Source organism: Megalops cyprinoides, chromosome 2 (genome assembly GCF_013368585.1).
Source record: "Megalops cyprinoides isolate fMegCyp1 chromosome 2, fMegCyp1.pri, whole genome shotgun sequence".
Classification (NCBI taxonomy): Eukaryota; Metazoa; Chordata; class Actinopteri; order Elopiformes; family Megalopidae; genus Megalops; species Megalops cyprinoides.
The window spans coordinates 1-25424 of record NC_050584.1 but is presented as its reverse complement, the minus strand read 5'-3'; the positions used below and the strand labels follow the sequence as shown (position 1 = coordinate 25424).

At 42.7% G+C, this 25424-nt stretch overlaps 1 protein-coding gene across 1 annotated transcript; it reads left to right on the top strand.

Moving 5' to 3' along the window:
- The first annotated feature begins 12946 nt into the window (after positions 1 to 12946).
- Positions 12947 to 25248, top strand: LOC118773705 (reticulophagy regulator 1-like). Its single transcript, XM_036522753.1, has 5 exons — positions 12947 to 13280; positions 16277 to 16383; positions 18026 to 18056; positions 24399 to 24522; positions 25176 to 25248. Exons 1-5 carry the CDS (start codon positions 13060 to 13062, stop codon positions 25200 to 25202), a joined length of 510 nt encoding a protein of 169 aa, XP_036378646.1. The 5' UTR covers positions 12947 to 13059; the 3' UTR covers positions 25203 to 25248.
- The last annotated feature ends 176 nt before the right edge of the window (positions 25249 to 25424 follow it).

The window sequence follows — 25424 nt, the reverse complement described above, 5'->3', positions numbered from 1 at the left end:
TTGTATTGATAGTGTGTTATGTCCAGAATACACACCCATACTTTACACATTTGGATACCTGTGCGTATGTGTGTTTACTACATGTACGACAAAACTTGCAAGTATGCAAACTGCTATGCCCTGCACACAGAAAAAGCAAAAGCCACAAGTTTTTTTCATTTATACTTATATTATATATTATATATTATCAGTGCATAGTTGGTGCTTTGTGTGCTTATTCAAATGATGATTTGTGTGTACTGTATTGACACAAAAACACAATTTTTTAAGAGTTTGATGAGTTTTGCAAGAATTGTTTGCTTTTGCAAGAGATGTATAATGTTTTGCTGGTTTGATGTAAGGTTTTGTGGTTAGTGTGTAGAATTTTGCAAAAATAGCCTATAGTTTCAAAGATAGTGCCTAAGCAATCAGAAAACTGTAACTGTTTTGAAAGCATTATCTAATTGTATGCAAAATTTGTTTTACAGAGTGTTTCTTTTGTTTGACATTGATTGAGAAGAGAATCCATGAAATATGAATCAAGTACACATTAAATGCAACCACCAAAACACTTCATAATTCACCCAAAAGTGACTCATGCTGCCATAACTATAGCAAATGCTCTCTACCAGCAAGACTACTTTGTCATTCAAAATACAATGGACTAAAAAACAGCCTGCAGATGCTTTTCATTTCTAGTACAGTAAGTGAAACAACAACACATGATACTACTACTAGAAGTCTACTGTAGCCCTAATGCGGATCCACGGTGTCCTCTGTATTTTGAGTCAAATTTTTATGAATTTCACATCTACTGCAACATTCTCCCTTGCCTTGAACCTTTAGAAAAAAATCTTTAGCATATCTTATCCACCCCTACAATCCCCCATGTCCCATAAATATTTGAAGCCAAGCAGCTATCATGACACCAAGATCAAACTTTTTGATCTGTTGTTTTGCCTGTCACAATACTGTAGATTGTGGTACCACACTCAACACTATTGAATGTGGTAAATTTACTGTAGTTGCATTCTTTGGTCACTTTCTCTCACCGATAGCCCATGACTTACATACACCATATGGACAAAGGTTTTTGGCCACACCTGTTTTTCAGGGTTTGGGCTAGGCCCCTTATCTCCAGTGAAGGGCAATCTTAATGCTTCAGCATACCAAGACATTTTGGACAATGCTATGCTTCCAACTTTGTGGCAACAGTTTGGGGAAGGCCCTTTTCTATTCCAACATGACTGTGCCCCAGTGCAAGGACTATAAAGACATGGTTTGATGAGTTGGGTGTGGAAGAACTTGACTGGCCCACACAGAGCCCTGACTTCAACCCCATCGAGCACCTTTGGGATGAACTGGAATGGAGATTGCGAGCCAGGCCTTCTCGTCCAACATCAGTGCCTGACCTCATAAATGCTCTACAGAATGAATGGGCACAAATTCCCACAGAAACACTCCAAAATCTTGTGGAAAGCCTTCCAAGAAAAGTGGAAGCTGTTATAGTTGCAAAAGGGGGACCAACTCCATATTAAAGTATATGTATTTGAATACAATGTCATTACAGTCCCTGTTGGTGTAATGGTCAGGCGTCCGAATACTTTTGTCCATATAGTGTACAGTATATAGCAGTAATAGTTCAGCGACAACTACATCTATATTTTGCCTATGTACATGCAGAATAATCTTATTTCAAGGATATATTGGCACCGATAGGGGACCAGATGTCATGATGTATCCTGGTTCTCCTACCATAACATTTTAAAAAATGTAATACAACTAAAAACAGTGCTCCAGAGCTAGAAGAAAAGTCTGAAAGTGTGTGTTTGTGTGTGTGTGTGTGTTTGTGGATGCGCCTTGTTCAGTGTGTGGTTTTAAAATATTTTCCTAGATAAAGAAAAAGTTTATCCATCATAAGTTAAAAACTTCTGCTGGACAGATTTGTGTGGAAATCACACATGTTCCTTGACCAGAACAGGACAGCAGACCAGTACAGCTGTCCTATACCTCCATCTGGTGGGACACTCATTTTATACAATATGGGCAATTTGCAGCCCTTTCTTAACATAAACTTTGTAAATTGTAAACATCCAAAACAATAGGCATGTACATAGATTTGGGGGGCACTGTAGCATAATGGTAAGGAAGAGCACCCGTAAATGAAAGGTTGCTGGTTCGATTTCTCGCTGGAGCACTGTCGCTATACCCTTGGTCAAGGTACTCAACCCACAACCGCCTCAGTAAATATCCAGCTGTGTAAATGGACAATATGTAAAAATTATAACCCATGTACATTGCTCTGGATAACAGCATCTTCTAGATGACAATAATGTAATATATAGTTTACCTGCTTTTAAAAATTATATTATTGTTTTGTACTGTATCTAAGGTCTCCATTACATTTATCATTCATTGTGATTTTGTATGACTAAATACTTTGTTCTTGCTTTAAGTTGTGTTACTGATACCAAAACTCATCTGCATTGCGAGTTACATTTTTAAACAGGCCCATGCATAGATATTAATGAATATCTGCATGAAATTATTCATGTATTCTGTCTTGTACTTATGTTTTTTGGGGGGCAAATCAAGACTTTTAATGTATTTTAAACCTAGAAGGTGTTGAATGATTCTGGATATCTTTATAAATGTACCCAAACTACAGAAAATTTGGTAGGTGTAAACTATACGTTTTGTGTGTCTTACAGTTGACATTAATTTACTTAAACTGATTTTTTTGTATCTACACATGGTACAGTTTTAAATACATGTATTACAAATAGCTCATTTTTTCATTACATACATACATATGGACAGGTATCCTCAATACTGAAAGTACAAATTGAGATGTTTTTCCTAATGACTTGGGCATGACTGTGTGTTAATATTTTACTAAAACTGATTACATTGTATAGTGAATTGAACAACAATGCAAACATGGCAAGAAATAATATCCACAATTTTATTAGCAGCTGCTGCGTAGTTATTATTCTGAGAATTAATCAACAAGTTTTTGTGCTTTACAGATTTTTGGTTGTGTGATTAATATTGGCCATTTTGCCCACTTTCAAAAAATATGAAACAGTGTCTGCTCAATGGCTATCGATATTGGTAAGTTCATTATTCAACACAGTAGTCATGACCAATTCTGTTGCACTCAGTGTAAATCACATTGTTTGATAAGAAAATATTGTTAACATTGCTTTGAAGTAACTTTTGAAAATCTGACAGTTAATGACAGTTTCCTCTTTCCTTCCTGCTTGCTTTCATGCAAATGTTCAAATTATCTTCTGTCAAATAATCTGGAATATAAAAATATCTGTGCAGTCATTAAAACAGATTAATATTTTAAGAGGTAGTATGTTGGCATGTGCTATGTAATACAGCATAATACCACATAGCTGTGATTGGTGAACAGTAAGACGATTTCCTGTTTTATTTAGATAATTAGATAATCTTAGATTTGTTAATGTTTTGTAAGTACAGATGAGACAAAGAAGACAAAGTGTTGCCATTCAAGGAATGAGCAACATTCTGACTGAATTTTTCAGACTGTCCTGAAAAATTATGAACAGATTAATTTCCAATGACCATTTAATAAGCTGTAGTCAACTTCATATTATTGTATTTGGGATAACTGCATATTCTATTTTATTGCACAATTGACTGTATATCAAATTAGACTTTGGCATTTTGACATCTTGGAGGTCTCATCATAAACCATATTTTGAAACTTAACATTAGTTACGCAAAGTAGTTACACAAAACTCACGATTGAAGCACAATTGGAATGTAACACTCTTTGATCTTTACTTAAACAGCTGCAAATTAAAATTTTGACTTAAACAAATACAAGAAAGGGCTGTGGCTACAGGTCCAGGGTCACAACTGCCTGTCCACTACTAAATCCATGCATCAGTGCATTTGATTTGTTGCCCCTCAGTCCATGTCAACAGTGTGTTCGTATTTTCTCATGTTTTTTAGATGTTTGTACCCTGCCTGACAGCGTGTGTGATGAAATAGGCTTTCCCAGTGACATCCTCTTGGAGGAGATGGTTCAAACACTGAAGATGGTGATCAAGACTGCCAGGTACGGAGGACCACAGTGTGCTTAAAATAGCAATAATGCCATTTAAATGTGTCTTGCCCAACTTTGTACTGGGTCTTTCCTCTTCTGAGGGACGATATCCATGTTGTGCTTCACATAGTCTAGACACTTGCACATTTGAACTCTAAACTCATTCCTTCTTACAGGATCATGATTTTTCTCCTCAATAAAAGGAAATTTAAGGATACTCTGAGGCCTTACAATTTTAAGGATGTAATCAAGCAGGACTCTGCAGGGCACCTGGACATGCTCTGTAGAACAGTGGCGGCTGGTGAGCTGGAAACAGGGGAGGCTGAAACATTACCTTTAAATCTATCATTACTTTCAACCTGTTTCCCTTTATCTTCCTTGATTAACAATAAAACTTTCAGCTGAGGCTGAAAACCAAAGCATGTTGGGGAGATTTGTTAAATTTGAAAGAAAAGTATTTTTTAAAAAACAGTTGCTCTTTCAAGCCAGAAATTTGTGGCGACAAAATAGTTATTACACACAATTATAATTAACCTTTTTTTGAGACAGCTAATGATCGTGAAACATTTAAACAGTCAAACTCGTACTTGTACTCATATTCTCCGTCAGTGCTCCACCTCCTTAGCTGTTGTGTTTTTGTTTTCCTTGCCCATGTGCTTTTGTTTTCCTTGTGTTTTAGTCCTGCCCCGCTCCCCGCCCGGTCTCCGCCCACCTGATTGCCTGCACACCTGCTTCCCATCCCCTCGTCAGCTCTGCCCTATATCTTCCCTGCTTTTCTCTGTCCTGTTGCTAGTTCATCACAGTGTGTTTCTCCTGTTTCGTCCCCACCGTTTGCTTTTTGCTTCTGTCTGCGTGTTTCTCGTTTTCGACCCTGCTCGTATCCTGACCTCGTTTTTGTCTGCCGCCTTGCCACGTTCGCCTGATTGCCTGCCTGTCCGGTTCCCGACCCTGCCTGCTCCGGTTTCCCAATCCTCATTCTGTCCACGGACTGCCTTCCGGTTTTCGACCCTGCCCGTTTCTGATTAGCGATCTGCCTGGCGATTCCATTAAAGACGCTTGGAACCCAAAGCTCCCGTGGTCCGCGCCTGAGTCCTTTCCTGAGCCTTGACATTCTCAATCGTACACTCACATTTAGCTCCCTTAACTAACAAGTTATCAAACGCACACTGCTTGCAGTTTTTGGGACAGGTGAAAGCTCTCCTTCAGAAACCAGTTAGTGAAAGGTTATTGAAGGGGTGCAGCACTGTGCAGCCCCACCTGCTTAACACTGCACTCCCAAAGCTGTGTGACGGTCGCGGCTTCCAGCAGCAGCCTGGGGAGGGGCAGATGCTGATGGAGGACTGTGGGTAGCTGCTGGCCCACTCCGCCACCCTCTGCTACATTGAGGGGCCCAACATGCTGCCTGTCAGCCCGCTTCTGGACACCAACATGGGCTTAGACAGCAGCCCCTACCTGAGATACGCCTCACAGAGGCGGGGGTGGACTATGGCCTGGGATGCAGACACGCCCCTCTCCCTACTGTCCATGAACCACGAGGAGCTAGAGGGCTCCCTCAGTGGATTCAGCATCTCCCAGGAGCAGGAGGATTTGACCTTCACAACGGGGGTCACAGGTGCTAACTACACCTTTATGAAGGAGTGGCAGAGGGCAAAACAGACACATTGACAGGCCCCTTCACTCCTAGCGGACCTCATCCTTTGTTCTCAGCAGGTTACGGTTTCCCTGGATTACAGTGGACCACCGCTGTTAACCTCAAATGATCATGATTCAGTGGTTTAGGGCTTTGTTGCTGAGGGTTGAAAACAACTAATGGCTGTGATTATGTATATTATATTAAGTATACATTTGTACTGCATATGGTGGTACTGAGCACTAATAGTTTTGAGATAAGAATTCAAAGAGAAACAAAGGTGCTGTCATGGCACAGCAAATAAGCAAACATAAATGCATGAAATGCACGTACACTTAGTGGTAGACATGTTTTTGGAACATTTTTTCATGGTTTGCATGAAGGTGTACTATTGAGGAAGCCAAAATTCTCACTTTTAAGTAGTAAGAGAGGTAGGTGAAATAATACAGAGAATGACTTACTGTAGTTGAGCTCATATTTCTTATATACTGCCACAGAATTAGATGAGACTGTGGACAGCAGTACAGACAGTGAAAACAGCAAAGCCTGGAATTGTCAGGATCGGGGATCGGGACACAAACGCGGACCACCGGGTAAACGGAACCAAGCGTTTAATTGTAATCAGCGGGCAGTTCGTCGTACAGGGACAGGCAGGGTTCGAAAGCACGGGGAAGCAGTCCGGGGGCAGATCCAGGATCGGAAGTCGGGGCGGGCAGAGTCGGTAACCAGACAGGCGAAAAGTGTCGGACGGGTTCAAGTCGGCAGGCGAAGGACGAAGTCGGGAGACAGGCAGGATTCAGCAAACAGCAATCAGAGTCAGGGAAACTAAAGCGGGGACGAAACAGGAAGAACTCACTGAAACGAACTAGCAATCAGACAGGGACACGCAGGGGAGATATAGGGCAGAGGTAACGAGGCAATGGGAAGCAGGTGAGCAGGCAGGCAGCGGGGCGGGGCTGTAACACAGGGGAAGCAACACAGGTAAGGCGGTGGAAGTCCCGGGTCAGGGCCGGGTCCAGGATGTCCCGTGCAGGAACCCAGCTCCTCTCCTCGGGACCGTAACCCTCCCAGTCCACCAGATATTGCAGACCGCGCCCCCGACGCCGAACCTTAAGCAGGCGGCGCACGGTGTGAGCCACCGCTCCGTCGATCAGGCGGGGCGGCGGAGGAGCCCGGGGAGCAGGGCAGAGGGGGCTGCAGACGACAGGCTTGATCCTGGAGACATGGAAGGTGGGGTGAATATGGCGAAGAGAGAGCGGGAGCTTTAACCGGACCGCCGTGGGGCTGATAACCTTGGCAATGGGGGAGGGACCGACGAAGCGGGGAGCCAGCTTGCGGGAGTCCACCTTGAGGGGAAGGTCCCGGGTGGAGAGCCAAACTCGCTGGCCCTGGCGATAGCGGGGTGCTTGGGCGCGGTGGCGGTCGGCAAACCGCTTAGTCTGAGTCGAGGAGCGGAGCAGAGTGGTGCGCGCGCATCTCCAGGTGCGACGGCCGCGCTGGACAAATGCCGTCGCTGAGGGGACCCCCACCTCCTCCTCCTGGGCCGGGAATAGGGGAGGTTGGTAGCCCACACTGCACTGGAAGGGCGACAGCCCCGTGGAAGCAGAGGGGAGGGAGTTGATGGCACATTCGACCCAGGGGAGGTGCTGTCTCCACGCCGACGGCTCCCGAGACGTCAGGCAACGTAGCACCGTCTCCAGCTGCTGGTTGGCCCGCTCGGTCTGGCCGTTAGACTGGGGGTGGAAGCCGGAGGACAGACTGACGGTGGCACCCAGTAGCCTGCAAAAAGCCTTCCAGAAGTTAGCCGTGAATTGGGGACCACGGTCGGACACCACATCGGCGGGTAGACCGTGCAGCCGGAACACCTGGTTAATGAGCAGCTGAGCGGTCTCCCTGGCGGAGGGCAGTTTGGGTAGGGGTATGAAATGCACGGCCTTGGAAAAGCGGTCCACGATAGTGAGGATAGCGGTGTTACCGTCGGACGGAGGCAGGCCAGTAACGAAGTCCAGAGCGATGTGGGACCAGGGCCGTCTGGGGACAGGCAGGGGTTGCAGCAGACCGGTGGGGGGTCGGTTGGAGGTCTTGTTCTGGGCGCAGACCGAGCAGGCGGCGGTGAAGCTCCGGATGTCCGTCGTCATGGTGGGCCACCAAAAACGCCGGCCGATGAACGCCGCCGTGCGCCGGGCTCCAGGGTGGCCGGCGAGCCTGGACGAATGCCCCCACTGTAAGACCTGGGAACGAACGGACTGGGGAACAAAGAGGCGGTTAGGGGGACAAGAGCTGGGACCCGGTTCATTCTGGAGGGCGGTGCGAACGGCGGTCTCGACGTCCCACAGCGCCGCTGCGACAACGCATCGGGCTGGCAGGACTGTGCTGGGTTCCTGGGAATCCTCGGCCGGGGCGTGCTGGCGTGAGAGGGCGTCGGGTTTACCGTTCTTAGAGCCTGGTCGGTATGACAGAGTGAAATCAAAGCGGGAGAAAAAAAGAGACCAGCGGGCTTGTCGGGGATTCAGGCGTTTCGCTGATCGGACGTACTCGAGGTTCTTGTGATCTGTCCACACCAAGAACGGAGCACTCGCCCCCTCCAGCCAGTGCCTCCACTCCTCGAGCGCCAGTTTGATGGCCAGTAGTTCCCGGTCGCCGATGTCGTAGTTACGCTCGGTGGGCGTAAGGCGGTGGGAGAAGTAGGCGCAGGGGTGGAGCTTGTTGTCGGCGGACAAGCGCTGAGACAGGACCGCCCCCACTCCCACGTCCGAAGCATCCACCTCCACCACGTACTGACGAGCGGGATCGGGCTGGGTAAGGACAGGCGCCGAGGTGAACCGAGCCTTCAGGTCGCGGAACGCCTCCTCGGCAGCCGGAGACCAGGTGAACGCTGTGTTGATCGATGTCAGGGCGGTGAGGGGAGCCGCTACCGTGCCGTAGTTGCGAATGAAGCGACGGTAGAAATTTGCGAAACCCAGGAATCGCTGCAGTTCCCTGCGGGAGGTGGGCCGAGGCCACTCCTCAACTGCGCGGACCTTCTGCCGGTCCATGCGGATACTACCTGCCATGATGACGAAGCCCAGGAAGGAAGTAGTGCTCTGATGGAAGGCACACTTCTCCGCTTTCACGTACAGGTGGTTCTCGAGCAGACACTGCAGGACGCGGCGGACATGCTGTACATGCTCAGGCAGGGAGCGAGAGAAGATCAGGATGTCGTCCAAGTAAACGAATACGAACTGGTTGAGCATGTCTCGGAGGACGTCGTTCACCAGGGACTGGAATACAGCCGGGGAATTCGTCAGACCGAATGGCATGACCAGATATTCATAATGCCCAGAGGGGGTGTTGATCGCCGTCTTCCACTCGTCCCCCTCGTGGATCCTGACCAGGTGGTAGGCATTACGGAGATCGAGTCTCGTGAAGATAGTAGCGCCCTGTAGCGACTCGAAGGCGGACGACAGAAGAGGCAGGGGGTAGCGGTTCTTGATGGTGATGGCGTTGAGGCCCCGGTAATCTATGCAGGGACGGAGGGAGCCGTCCTTCTTCCCTACGAAGAAGAATCCGGCACCCGCAGGAGAGGAGGAGGGGCGAATGAGACCGGCCGCGAGAGACTCCCGGATGTATTTATTCATGGCCTCGGTCTCCGGTGGCGACAAAGAAAACAGGAGAAAACTTGCACGGCCTGTCAGCAAGGTGATGACGTAGGCGATCCTCGCCCGGTCTGTGGGGAACGTGGAGGGTTGCAGCTCGAATATCAGGGAACACTGCGAGAGAAACGAGCGGCAGGTTCCCGGGTCCCCCGCGTATGACTCGGGGGGTGGCAGCCGAGGCTCCCGGCTGGGAGGCGCTGGCGGAACCGGTGGGTAGGCAGCCGCTGGCGAAAAAGGTCGGCTCTCCTGGCTGAGCTGCAATTGTTGCAGCCGCGCAGAGACATCGGCGAGGCTGGTGGCGAAACCCTCCAGGGACCGGCCGATGGAATCCATCTGGTTCTGGTGTCCCCCCAGCAGAGCACCCTGGAGCTCCAGGGCCGTCCTCAGCTGTGGTAGGTCCGCTGGGTCCATAGTGGCTAGTTCGTTCTGTCAGGATCGGGGATCGGGACACAAACGCGGACCACCGGGTAAACGGAACCAAGCGTTTAATTGTAATCAGCAGGCAGTTCGTCGTACAGGGACAGGCAGGGTTCAAAAGCACGGGGAAGCAGTCCGGGGGCAGATCCAGGATCGGAAGTCGGGGCGGGCAGAGTCGGTAACCAGGCGGGCGAAAAGTGTCGGACGGGTTCAAGTCGGCAGGCGAAGGACGAAGTCGGGAGACAGGCAGGATTCGGCAAACAGCAATCAGAGTCAGGGAAACTAAAGCGGGGACGAAACAGGAAGAACTCACTGAAACGAACTAGCAATCAGACAGGGACACGCAGGGGAGATATAGGGCAGAGGTAACGAGGCAATGGGAAGCAGGTGAGCAGGCAAGCAGCGGGGCGGGGCTGTAACACAGGGGAAGCAACACAGGTAAGGGGGAAAAAACGAAAACAACGCGACTAAGGGGGCAGAGCCCTGACAGTAATTCTCAATTATAATATTTTCTCTACAGCAAATTAGAAATGTAAAGTTAAAAGTTATGCACATATCTGTATATTATCATATGACCTTTGAGGGCAGTAACATCATGTACATTAAAGGTGTCAGGTCATTGGAGGGTCTCATCTAGGGCTGCCACTATCAACTATTCTATTGATTAATCTATTGACTATTTTACCAATTAGTCGATTAATCTAAACGATTTATTTTCCTCCAAAAAATCAAATTGACCAGTTCCATTTAATTTCATTTTATTTTGACAACAACAAACTGTATATCATTGTATAATGCAGCACAAAACAAAATGTAAACAAAGGTTTACATATTAAAGTGCAAAACTGTAGGTTTAAATTGGCAACTCCAACATGATAAAAATAAATAAAAAGAGGGCTTATTATTTAAGTCAGTAGTGCAACTCCAAAAGAAATCCAAGTTTCTATTAAATCCCTCATCAAAGTAAAAAAGTTAGGTCTGGATATTAAACAAAGTGCAACACGTTTAGAGTGTAAGAGACAATGGTGCCTGCAGCCTCGTGGCTACGACTGAATCACAGCCATGCTGATATCACAGTATATCAGCACTCCCTCTCGTGTGACATTGCTTAATTAACATAAACCTTTAATTATATTAATCACAATAACTCAAATGTTATCTTTTGTAGTTTTGTGGCATTCCCTACACAAAGAAATGTGCTTTAAATAATGGCAGAAATGAAATAATTAGATAAGGTACATGTCCCAACAAGCCCAACGCACACGAACACACATACTGGCACCATCAATCAACGTAGAATAAGCCCAGATTCTAGCCTAAACATTTTATTCAATGGAAATTCTAAGGTAGCAGGCAGATGAATTTATGGCTTTAATTATGAGTGTATTTAGCAACTACAAGAACAAAAGATGTTAAAAAGCTCTCCCTACTAATGGTATTTTAATAAACATGAATAGACAACACTTACGGTGGTTTTGCCTTTTCTAGCAGTTCATCATCCAGAATAGCGCCTGTGTGTTTTCTCTTCAGGTGCTCGTGCATAGCGCTAGTGCTGCTGTGAAACTTTGCACAGTGTTCAAACCACCTTTTATAATTTGATAATTTGAAGTACTCCCATACTTTCGAAGCCTTGGGTCTTTGGGTCTTTGGAAACTTTTACACTGAACCTCTTTCACAACCGAGTCGGACTCTGCTGCAGCCGCCATGATTTTTTAAAACTGTAGCGTTGACTGGAGCCAAAAACGACTAATGTCATGCATGCAGCAATTACATAGTGATATTGAAGAAAAACATTCGTTATAAAGAATTGAAGCATTGTAGAAATCAAAAAGGTAAATTAATAAAAATGACAAAATGATGAGTCGGTTAAAAATATTGATGTTGAGGCATTTTCAGCGTCGACGTCATCAATCACGTCACTAATCGCGGCAGTCTCATCGCTGATGCTTTCTGCTCCAGTCAGCACCCTCCCTTTTTTACGTTGTAAAAATGATGTATGTGTATTTCCTTAAGTGTGTTTCTGAAAAATGCAGATGTTGTAGTGGTGTAGCTTATTATCAGGACATATTAAGTATATGCAGTGCTAGCTGGAACAAGCAGTACTCTAGGAACTCCAGGAGTTTGACCCTTTGATCTAAATTTGTAGGTTCAGTTGATTCATATTATACATTGTGTTTCAAGGTGTTATTAGATTATATATATAAACCTTGTTGAAGGGAATGTTCTTTATCATGAGACATAGACTTAGAAGACTTAGAAAACAGGCTTTTGGGTCATACTTACATGACTTACAGCTTACACCTTCTTTTGACAATCTTCTCATTTTCCATGAGAAATGGTTATTATGGTTATTCAGCAGCAAGTAATTCATTGTATCTGTAGGAAATGACATATAAATAAGTAAATAACTAGAGTTAGATGTTGCCTTTTGAAGACTGTCATGTTCAGGCTTTAGGCATAGTTCAGAAAGATGTTCAGAAGTTTAGGCTATGTATACAGGTGGGAAAGAAATATTGAGGTACAGGAGGGTATGGGATGATCAAAACAATGATGAAATGAAAGTGGACAGTTCTTCAAGACACAGAAGATTTGCATGGCTTCATGAAGTTTCAGTCCAAATCTGTGTATTTGAGTTATAGCTTTTTAAATTTTTCATTTTAAATACGAAATTTCCCTAACTTCTATTTATAACAACTGTATTATTGCCAGTCATATTGGGGTAACAATTTATAAATTAAAGCCCCTAAGATGACATGGTAGCATCAGGGAAGCTTGACAAAGAAAAGCTTGGTAACTGTGCTTTTAACGTGTACATTGTATGGTACAGCATGTCTTCCATTATGTTTTAGGGGTGTATTTGATTTCATTGGTATGTTGGTCTAAAATTTGTTAAAGATCTTAGAAAGGTCATCTTTCCGTTAATATATTTGATTTTGCTTATTATTTAATTTTACGTTGATTTAATGTATTTATTTGTGGTTGTTCGATGTCTTTATCCGGAGAGACGTGCAGATCATGAAGAAATACGATTGACAAAAGGAAATCATGAAACAGATAAACAGCCGGAAGCTTAAATATTCTCGCTATTATTCGCAGTTTGTGTTGAAACAATGTATTAAATACCAAACGAGCGCAGAATCTTCATTTAGGACACACCTACCTATTCAGTTCCCTCCCCTATAACTGGAAAAACAATGACGTCACCGTCCTCCACCACAACCTTGGATGTCAGTGGCGTTATTAAACCAGCAACGACTACAATACCGGGCTTGATTTGGCTGACGGAGGGTATTGGGCAGATTTTCGCGAATATTCTGATGGCGAGCCATGAGAGACATAGGAGTGAAGATGACATGGGACAAGAGGGAAGCACAGTGGCTGCGAGTCTCCATATGGGTGAGGCAGAAGGAATCGCCCCACAGGGAAGGAGGGAACAGCCCGCAGGCAGGTCTACGCTCAGTCGGATATCAGACGTGATTACCTGGAGGAGACCGCTGCTCACTACAGTGGTCTTTGCCATTACCAGTTCTGCGTTCTGGTAAGAGTGCTTTGTCATTGTGAATGCCTGTATGCGGTATTTAGCTATTTTCCAAGATTTTAATATATTTATAAGGTGTGATTTTAAGATCTGAACAAAAACTGCAGCTATTAAGATTTCATATAAAGCCCAGATGCAAACAGATTTTTTCTGACCAAGTAATCGCCAGATCATTAGAACTAGTCTCTGCATATTATTTTTATGAATCCATGAATTGTCTCAAGATGCTAGAAATGCTGATATTTCACGTTGCTCTTCATGTTTGCCAAAATTTTATTGTCTTTTCTTGATCCTAGTGAATATACATATTCCAGGAGCACACAGAGGCTGAAAGGCACCTGTGGTGGTTCGATTAGAAAATTAAATCCAGAGCAAGGATTTGGTTGGATGCCCCAAGCATTTAAAGTCAGTCTCAAAAGACCCATTGACCTGGTGTTGGCTTGTTGCATCCATCTTGACATATTTGTTATATATGTTCTCACTTTATATTTGTTCTCAAATACCTAATGAGTTTTTCCTCCTACAGTACTTATAAGCACTGTTTAGATACAGTACACATGATAATTGCAAAGGTAAACTATGATTCATTTTTCAGAGAGCAGCTCTTTACATGTATCCACCCCACATTTGAAATGTGAAAGATGAACAAATTATTGATATAATTATGTGTACAAAGTATGTATTATTAATCGATTTTTACATGAAGGTTGTCTTTTTATTAAGGCACACTCCTGATTTGAAGAATAAACATTTTCAAAGCACTGTAATTGTGTTAATCGTACACCTGGCTATGCATAATTCTGGATTTACCGGTCAGAGATGTTTGAGTATTGTTATCTGATGGCTGAAACAGAAAACTGAATGCACCTGCTTAAAATAAGTAATTTAATTGATAGGATTATTTCTTCATTTACTGTTGTGACAAACACAGTAACAGGTACTATGAAAGGCAAGATTACCATGACGATCATGGTCCACCTCCAGGACATCCATCAGCTCTGTTATCATCATTATCACTACAGCACTACTGCTGCACAACTGTAGTTTTGCAGAGCTCACACTGGCCTGATTCAGCCCATTACTGCACTTATATCTGCAGGGTTGTGTGCACAATGCACAAGGAGTGAATGGTGGTGGAGTATTCAGCTGCAGTAAAAAGGAAATATAGTGGTTAGTTTAGGAAGAATAAGGAAGGAAGAATTTGAGTGCAATACGGTTATCAAATTCAAATCATAAGTGACCCAGCCACACATAAGAGGTGTGTAAGTGAGACAGGAAATAAAGTGTTGGTCCAAATAGGGAAGAATGACTTTGTAAAAAATGATTTGTGGCATATTCAGCAAATTATGACATCATTGTATTTTTGTATACAGAGGCTGGATGATGAAATGCCAAGCCCTTCATCAAATTCAAAGGCCGTCATGTCTCCTTCTATACCCTGTCTGTTTGCTTTACCCATGTGAAAACAGGGATTATTTCCAAAGCAGTGCCTCACTCATTTTCCTAATCAGTACTCTAATCATGAAAATCTGCCAAGTAATAAATTGTAACCAGGCTGTGTGTCATGAGCCTACCTGTACTTGCTTGTTCATCTGAAAGAGAGGCTTTCCTTCTGTGGTTGATTTTTGAAGACTGTTTTTTTGCATTTTTGTGATTATGTTGGAAGGTGTGATTAACAATGAATGATGTGAACGAAAGCACCGCTTAAAATTCTGTTTTGGTTTAACACCAGCCAATCACAGAATGGAGCACGTGGCCTGATTGTAATCATGTAATTTCATTACTGGGACAGTACTTTGGCTGCAACTAGTCAATTGTTCTTGACTCCTGGGAAAAGTCTCAATCACAAGAAAAGAGGACTAGGCTTGCAAGGCATCTGCAGTTGTTCTAGAAGAAAATGAAACCCAGGGAGTCTGGAGTGTGAAGGTTCTGATCTTGATCTTTAAGTTCAAGATCTTGAGGATCTTGAACTTAAAATGTATTTCACTCTTGTGCATATGAAACAATTGTGTATATCTTTCTCAGAGAACAGCCATTTGTGGTGTAAGAGTAGTGCTTCAAGTAGGCTGTCGAGTGCCACACTACAATGTGTTGTTGGCTGAAACGTACTGAGAGTGTAGTTTCAGCCAACAACAGCATAGTCCTGAGGGAAAAAAAGAAATTGCTTCCAGAGGATTTGTTTTTGCAGGACAGAAGACTGCCATCATCCAGGTTACAGCACTCAGCTGGTATATTGTACCTTTTATGGTGTGAATTTCTTGTTATGTATCACCATTATTATAGCCATGCCTCTGAAAATAGCTTTTAAAATTGTACTGTCCCTTTAAAGCAGAACTGCAGGCACTCCCTTCCTCCTCCCACAAATGTTTTTCAGTAATGCAGCACAGTGCCCGATGATGAGTCATGAATGATGACGCATGGCTATACAAAAAAATGCCTCGTAAACCAGCCTAAATGATACAACCATACAAAATGATTCAGACTTCTGTTGAATGTTCACCTCTTTTTCATAGAACACTGAAATGCAGAACTGTTAAAAATTACACAAAATAATTTTTATGTCTTTCTGATTAATTAGGTTTCATACAGCAGCAGAAACACAGAGGTTGGGGAATGTACATATAAATCATAAAATATTCACCTTTAACTCAGATTAGAGATTTTCTAAGGCCTCCAAGTGTTTCACAGGAAATGGCTCATAGGGCCACCCACACATCTGCCTGCTGAAGGGAGATGTTTTGCAGAAGCATCCACTCTGTTAAAGTGTGCCCGTCTGATTCTTTTGAGGGCATATTCTCAATGGGTGGGAGCAGGTGTCAGTAGGCATGTGTCTGTGGGAGCTGGCGTGGTGCGGGCAAGATTTGGGCATCCCCTCTTGCTTAATCTAAGCAGGTCCATAGGGAGCAGAGCAATGTATTCTATGTTGTCTGTGGTTATTTGATCTGAAGCTCCCATTCATTTGTATGTGTAATTCAGTATTTTTTTTTTTTCCTCAGGCTTGTGGCCCTCAGCACCTGGCGAGTGTACTATCTACTCACCTTGTGTTTGGTCACTGTGGTCACCGTGCAGATGGTGAAAGATCTAGCTCTCTCTAGAAAAAGAGGTATGGAGGAAAACAAAGTTTGTTTGCAGTCATGCAGTGCTGTAATGGATTACTCAATGGCTCAACTCAATGGCAAATTTGAACACACAAGCTTTTGAACAGGCCCATTTTCAATATAACTGCAATGTGCCTATAACCTTTAGTAACACATTACACAAGTGTCCCTTTATTCCTCATTCTTTGATTTGTACTTCATGGGACTGCAGTTGCAACTGCCATTGCAATTACTGAAACATGTGCTCATATATCACAGCACTCAGAAGTGTGGTTTTCCTGTGAGGAAAATGTACAATAATACAGCAATAAAAAGCCAACTGTAAAACCCTTTCTAATTATGAGAAAGAAATAGGGAAAAATGGTTACAACAATGGTGGATAGTGGCTAACAATCCTTTTTATCTCCCAGAGGCATGAGGGAGGAGGCTATACATCTAAGTCTTATGCACATCATCGTACTTAAACCATCTTAGACTAATGAGAGATAGACCAGGACAGTTGGGCCATCATCAAATCTACCTCATTTCAAAGACATGGGTGAAAAGCATTCTATCATGTACCATTTTCTACTTTATGCCTCATTGACTGGAATGAGCCTGATATTACATCTATTAAGTTTTAACAGTCCTAACACATCTTCATGAAGATAGCAAGTAATATCAAATATGTTTTCTCTAAAGAATGAGTAAGAGACATTGATATAAAAGGAAGATCAGCAGAGTAATGTTTTGGAGAGTATTTTACAATGTAGAATTGAAAGTCATGCTGCAGTATAAGGAGGCTAAAAACAGGAAAAAGAATTAATTACATTCCTGTACCTGTCAGAAACAGTGGTGGCTTAAAAATGTTGTTTGCATATGGGCTACTGAGAAAAGATTTATACTGGGGCAAGGAATCTTACATACCCTGTTTCTGATAATTCAGTTATGCCACTTGAGGAGAAACTTCAGTGTGTACATGTATTTTGTTTTGTTTTAGATATGGCGAAAACAAAAACAAATGCATGGTGTATAGCTGCTGGCCTTTAAAATGTGCTCTGCAATCATGCAGTATTGGAAGAACTGTTGCCATAATGCAGTCATATCTCACCACAGATTTACTGTGCAGGCAGGAGACCCCGGCGCTCTGTAATCTCAGCATGAGGGGTCCTCTGAACTTAAGAAGATTGCAATATGCTCTCCTGCCGCTTAGGGCAGGTGGAAGTCTTTGTCTGTCTTCCCCTCATTCTACTTCTACCACAACTAGGCTGATGCCAAGGCTTTCATCATATCTGAACTGTATTATGTTTCTGAGAGATGTTAATGAGAGATGTCACTCCATTATTGGTATTTCATTCAAATAGTTTAAATGGTTAATCATTCTATTACAATTGTTCATTTTGAATCGGATGAGGAAAAGGCATGTAGAGGGATACACAGTTAATGGAATGCAGTGGTAACCCCCTCCTCTTAATGTATTATAATGCATCTATAGTCAGAAATCAAGCTTAATTCTGATTATATTGATAATTAAGCCTGATTGGCACTTAAAATGTTGATTATAAACAGATTTATACATTAAAACAAATACAGAATAGATTTTGTGCCCTTTAATATGTGCTGAATGCAATATTTTTTCATTTCATAATCCTTGTTCTTTTTTCATAGGGGCCCATTTATGGCACAGTATGACTGAGAGGTAGGTGATTCAGACTTTCTGTTTCCAGTAAAATCCACAAGACTTGCATTGTGAGACTGTGGAGAAGATAAAATTATTTTTCCCTCAATTATTAGAGCAATAGTAAGAGATATTAATATGGCTGCATCTCTCAGATTTTAAGAGGCATTAGACAAAGAGATGCTGTGTGAATCCCGTGAGGCAGCAGCAGGCTTCAAGCTAGGATTTTTACAGAGGTGCCAGAGGCCTATGAAATATTCAGCACCTGTGCAGACATAATTCTCTCAGTTAAAAGTGAATTTCATCTTTGCAGCTTTTCACTCAAAGGTCCTGCTTTTTTCTGAGCTGGACAATGTACAGTATTTATATGGTACTTACCCATCTTGCAGGCTGTTAGCATTGCTTAATTGTCCAGAGGCTTGAGGGCATTTGAGAACCCATCTGAAGTGAAGGCCTCACTCCTGTTATCACTGTGTATGCTCAGAACTATGCTATGCTGTTCTGATACTTTCTTTTAGTAATACTATTGATGTAACCATATAAAATTTTCACAATGACTCAGAGTTACAAAGGCAAGAACTGAAAAGAATAACTTTGGGATTAGATGCCTCACTAGTGGAGTATCTATCTCTTGTAATTTACTTGGCAGAATTGTCACTGATACAATTACACATAGAAGTATGTGGTGGTGACTAGGCTGCTGTTGTCAGGGCTCCTGCCCCCTAGCTGTTGTGTTTTTGTTTTGTTTTTTTTTTCCTGTCCATGTGCTTTTGTTTTCCTTGTGTTCTAGCCCTGCCCCGCTCTCCGCCCTGTCTCCGCCCACCTGATTGTCTCCACCTGCCTGCCTGCACACCTGCATGCCATCACCTAATCAGCCCAGCCCTATATCTACCCTGCTTGTCTCTGTGTTGTTTGCCAGATCGTTTCGGTGTTACTGCCTGTCTCGTTTCCCGCCTGGTTTTCCCTGTTTGGATTTTTGCTGGTTTTTGCCTCGCCTGTTCCTCGACATTGTTTTTGCCTGCCCTTCTGTCCTGATTGCCTGATCTGCCTGCCTTCAAGGTTTGACCCTGCCTGTTTGTTTTTGATCCTTGTTTTCCCCTTGGACTGCCTACCTGGTATTTTGACCCTGCCTGTTTTTGGACTGCCTGCTTGTTTGACGATTCTGCTAATAAACGCCTGTAATTGGAGCACTCGTGGTCCGTGTCTGAGTCCGTGCCTGAGTCCTGACAGCTGTAGTCACAACTGATGTTGTATTTTGGACTTTACCAAAATTACCAGCAAGTATAATGTAAAACAGGAAAGAATGCACAAGTTCTTCTGGGCCACAGTGTTAGCTTGTGGATTCAAATGGTGTGTTTTAGTTTGGTATCTGGTCCTGTCTATGATATCCGGTGTTTAAGACAACTACGATTGAGAGATTGAAGTAAAATTGTCATTGACAGCTGGAGAAATATTCCAGCATCCCCTGTCTGCTTAAAAATACCCAACAGTTCTCATCTAACAGATGATGATGATAATGCAGTTTGACTATAGGGATGCATGGAATCATATTTTGATATCAGAGGATATATAATCATTCATTTACAAATCTATTCTGCTAGTGACTGCAGAGCTGGCTGATGTTTGATTTGGTTGAGTTAGATGTTCAATTGTGTCATGAATTGCATTGTTTCATCATTTTGCATAAAAATTTCTGTGGTCATTTCTGTACAAGCTGTACTGTTTTTTCAGACTGTGAAAACTTTACGTCCACATCCATCACATCAGTTTGTTTTCCACAGCTGAACTAACATGCAGAAGAATGTGACTGTGAACTGACAGATCCATGTAATCCCCATAGCAGACATTGACTCCTAGCTAGAAGATCTAAGAATTTTGGTATTTACCATGGATGGCCTACTCATAAATGCAATGTGTTAATCTGTGCGTAGTACATGTAGGTTTAACTAATCAGATCTGTTTAGTTCCTCGATGGAACGGAAAACGCCATGCTCAACTGTTTTCAACAATTCAGTTTTTGCATATTGAAATGTTGTACACCTCCTTAATACAATTAGGTTTCCTGCTTGTGCTTTATACAGTCTGACATTTCAGTGGCAGCAGTACACCTCTGATCCTTTCCTTCCGAAAAGAAGCACAATGGTGTGGTTTATAATGGTACAAATTTTACTGCCCACTGTGTCTCATAGTGGAAATTGACAAGTATGAGTTTCACACTGGTCAGGAATGCTGTTACAATCATTGAGACCTTGGACAACCAGTTCAACCAGATTCTAATTTATGGTGTAATAGAAGGAAACATGTAATTTGTGATCATTTTGTGCATATTATTAGAGGATATATTAATTATAAATTCAATCACTGTCAGTGTTCTCTCAAGGTTGTGATTAAAGGCATAAAGTAGCACAGCCACCCATGCTGTATAATTGTATGATGTCCAGACCTTGGTGTTTTTGTTCTTAAATAGCCATGTGGTTGTTGTTGTTCACTGCTGTACTTTTATTCTGACAGTGGGGAGCAATGAAGTCATGATAAGTTAATCTGTGTTTGACGTGTGGTGCAGATTTAGCAGAGTTTCTTTGTGTATTTTCTGCGACTGGGGTTGATGTTTATAGCTCAGACAACAGCAATTACTAAATCTCAAATCCAGGTGGGCAGTTGTGTGGCTATGGAATATCTCCATTGTGAAAAAAAATATAAGGGTTCAAGAAGTAAAATACCCATTTTCTTAGCTGTACATTCCTGCTTTGATGGTTGGAATAAAAAGGATCTAGTTAAAACTTGTTTTAGAAGCAGTTATATTTGTTTGTTCACCTTACATTATGCTGAGATTACGGTTCGGAAATGATTTTTAATTACTGATCTGTGGTGTTTCTTCTTGTTCAGTCTAAGACTAGATACATGCTGGGGAAAGCTGTCTGCATGCTGTTTGTCTGCGTGTCTGAAACCATGGCCACCTTCCTGCTGTGTTGTGAAATATGAAGCAGAACACTTTCTTGTGTGGACCTGCAACCAGTCCACAGATTGCCTTTCTCTGTGGTCTGTGTCACGTGACTGGGCTGGAGGGAAAGGCACCCATGTTTACCTCTGAAGAGCTATATGACCATTCAGTCAGATTGCCTGAAACTGACTCACGGGGGGGTGAGCCTCAACACACAGCTTACTGTTAGGTAGAGACAGACAGAAGGGAAAGTGCATGGGATGTTCTGAGGTAAACATATCAGCAGAATATTGAAATCCTTCATTGATCATGATAAGTCATTCAGCATGACTCACTGTACTCATAAAAATGTCAGTGACAACTAGTGTTACACACGACAAACGCATGTGGGCATCCTGCCTTTAGATCTTGCATTCATTTTGCTATAATACTGTGACTGATTTAAGTATTCACTACTGCACCTCAGACTATTCCTTTATTCTCTACTGATCTCTAATCAATGCTGAAGTTCTTCAGTAGCTGATCCTGTCAGAGTTTAGGGATGCTCCAGTGTGTTGTACATTGTGTTTTTGGAAGACGATTTTCTCCTTGGAATACTCTCAGCTTTAGGATGTGGTATCTTACCTATAGGACATATTTTCTTTTGACACGCATGTTAAAACCAGATGATGGCTAAATAATAGTCTGTTGACATATATTTCTACATCAAGTTCCTGTCTGTGAGAATAAATCTTCCAAAATGCCTATGACCTTAGTAAGTCTTTTCATCAAGAGAGAGTCTCTCGTTGAGCTGTAATCCTGTAATGTAATGTCAGTGATTTATTCAAGAAGAATGATGTCACATAGTTTTCTTTGTGTTGCTGGGATATAACAGCAGGGGACAGTTGCATGATGCAGGGGATACAACAGCAGTGTTCCTAGGTTTGCTCTTTCGGTCGTCAGCAGGGCACCATCACAGACGTTCATTGTTTGTGTGTGTAACTTCTGAGGATGAGGTCATGGTTAAGCTAGAGGAAGACCTGAGTTAAATACAACGTCCTTTCAAACTGACCCAACATGCCTGCCCTAAGACCTATTGAAACCTTTGAAAAGACATTTTACATTTTTGCTCATTGAAAAGGAAGCATGCTTAGCTGGATGCTCTGTGTCTCTGTGAGTCTGAAATCAGGGAAGGAAGCCTGTGTCTTCAGCTTGAGTGTTTTACATGGTCCTTGCTCACTGCCTCTGGAATGCTGTGTGGCAGATTTATTTATAGATAGAGTTAATTCAAATAAGCAAGGGTGGGCTCCATTGAAGATATTGACAATTAACCCAAGGGGCTCAACATACAACACAGAAACCACATGCAGTGGGATCAAAGAGCCAAGCCTCAACATATGTTCTGAAATGGATCATTTGATTAAAACCCTGCAACTGTGAGATGTCTCTTGAAGACAGAGGAGCAGGTCTCAGGTACCTAAGCCATTACTAAGCTTAGTTCTTAGGGGTATTAAGTGTAGTGAGAGTTTCAGTGCCAGAGATGAGAGCCAATGGGATTACCCACAACCTGCTGACAACATGGCCCAAGGGGTTAGTTTATACACAGTGCTCACAGGTAGTGGTCACATCTTTACATGCACCAATCCTACCCTCTACATGCTTCAACCAGGAAAGTCCCTTGCATGGAAAACCAAGTTTAGTAATTTTTTAAATTATTGTTTCTCTCATTTTGTACTTTGGAATTTGCGGTACACATTAAGCTAGCCCCACTGCGACCTTTTCTGCACCTGTGTGCAAGTGTTTATGGATGCTAAATGCAATGCTTTGATATACCCACATTTAGCCAACTGCCATATTTCACCCTACAGATCACACAATACACCATAGTGAGACAGCAGCCTACCCTCTGAGGTAATCTCAGCAATAGGTGCCTGACAAATGGCTGGAGGCTGATAACACAAGCTGATGACACAGCATACAATTAAACTAGTGTTTTTTAGAGAACTATGGCTCAACCTTCCTTCAGTGTTTCTTTTCAGGTTTAGCGTGTGGTATGTGTAATGCAGGGTAGTCTCATGTTAGTTAAAGGAAGAACCTTAATACAGTGTTAGGTGGCAGGAATCTTCGTATACTCAGCCACATCAAGAACTGTAGAGAGTGCTGAAGCTTCTTGCTTCAAGAGCAGCTGCACTGGAGACGGCCTGCATTCTCCACCCTACTCCAGTTTAAATTTAGAACTTCGGACCATTTTTGTGTTTGTCTGTCCCCAGTGGGAATTGCCCATTATTACTTAATGTTATTGCCTATGAAGGACCGGTGCTGCCTTCTGGGTGAAACACTGTCCACATGCTTATTTTTAGAGACCTGTGAAGTTCCTGTTACCAAGCATTCACTGACCAAGGAGTCTGAGTAAATGACCCACTACCGAAGGCAGTTGGGATGGCAATACTGACCCAAAAATGAATTGCTTATCACTGCAGTGATAGTGACAGTGATCCTTCAGTTGTTGGTCTTGATGTTGCCATGTTGTGGGAAGATTACCAGCTTCTGCAGAATAGAGTCACCTCTGTCAGTATTGCTGTGCCTTAATGCACCACCCACTGCCCCTTTAGTTTTATTGCCATTGCTGTTGTCATGGTAGGCATTGCACTGCACTGTACTGCATGAAGGTGAAGAAACTGACCATATGCTCATCCACCAGCACTAACATAGGTCTTGGTTTAGGGTTTTATCAACATGTCAGAGGTCTAAGAATAGAAAAGATAGAAGATCAGATGGCTGATTTATCTCTAGTTCATGATACTAGTTATGCAATGGAGTTGCGCATAATGGACCTTTAACCTTTTTGTACGTGATTTATTTTATGCTGTGTCGCGCATGTTTTGTTACGTGTTTCTTTGTTTTCATTAGCATTATTAAGCTTCTCATAGTTTTCACTGCCACATTTGAAATGTTAAATCACCGTTTCCTCAAAGCTATCATTTCGTAGAGTTTTTCATAGCGCTCTAAACACACCGGTGTAAAAATACTTGTGAAAGGGTTAAAGACACATAGGGTTGTGTTGGATTTGTGGGCCTGCTATATGGCACAATGGATAGAGTGCTAGCCTGGCAACCAAGACATAGGATCAAGCCCCTAGTTATAAAGTGGTGCTGAATCAGAGTACCTGTTTTTCAGTATAAGTGGGTATTATGTGAAATTTACACTATATGAGTCACCAGAGATAAGTACCAGTAATATGCGTCAATAATAAAACACCTCCACACTAACCACTTACCAGCCACTTACTTACCAGCTTGTTGTCAAGTTGAAAAGGTTGCTCCTAGTAGACCAATTGAAAAGAGCTCAGTTATAATAAAAGTCACAAGACCAGTGAAAACATATTGGGTTGCATGTCCTCTCACATGTTTGATCATAGTGTACTTCATTGTGTTTTCATCTAGCTGGGAGGTCATTGACTCCAGCCAGGAGTACAGTGATTGGGCCGAACAGCTTGCAGAGTACTGGATGAGCTGCAAGCTGTTTCTGCAGGAAATGGCATCCTTCAAACAGCAGAATCCTGGCAAGGTGCAGTATGACTGCAGGGCACTTTTTAACTGTAATATGCTTTCTAGAGGTGCTGTGTGACTATGGCACACACTCAAATCTCTATAGGTGCAGATAGCCAGTAAAAGTTATCTAATTTTTTCATGTTATGAAAAAGTGTACATGTGACAGAATCAATGTATGTAAACAGCAACATAACTCCTCTTGATTTATGTGTATTTTGTGGGAGTGCAGGCTCTTCCTTTCAAAGAGACAGTGAGACAAATGCAATGACTAGTTATAGTTCAGTATTTTGTAACATACAGGAAATATCATTGTCTTTTTAGTTTTCTTTCTAATCTATATCAGCTTTTAAAAATACACATAGGATGATTCTGTGAGAAAATACAATGCTAAGTTATTTGGTTTGGTCAAGAATTAAACCTTGTAAGGGTCAATGTGACACTTTCCTTGGGGTTCTTTTTCAAGTATGTTTTTTACTTTTTAGAATAATTGTATCAGTTATCTTAGAGTTTCTCAATGGACAGTCTAAGTGCCCTTTGACTGAAAAACAGGAGACAGAGCACAATGGATCATTAACTTTGCAGAAGGGAAAACAACACTCCTGTAATAACTACGGTTTGATTTCATCGCTAGTCACAGCCAGAAAACAGAATCTTGTCCTTTTTTTTCAGTTTTGCCTTCTCGTATGCAGCCTGTGACATTTTTGGCTATGCTAGGACGCTGTGTTCCGGGAGTTATCATTTCATATATTGTGGGTAAGTTTGCTATGACATGGTATGTTGGAGGAAGCAACTTTTAATTGTATGCTGTAATTTGTAATTGTTTGCTGTTAAAAACCTGCTATGGACCAACTAAGTAAACAAATGATCTTTAGTATGGTTGATTGATCTTAAGCGTGCATAATTTGACTGAAAACCTGA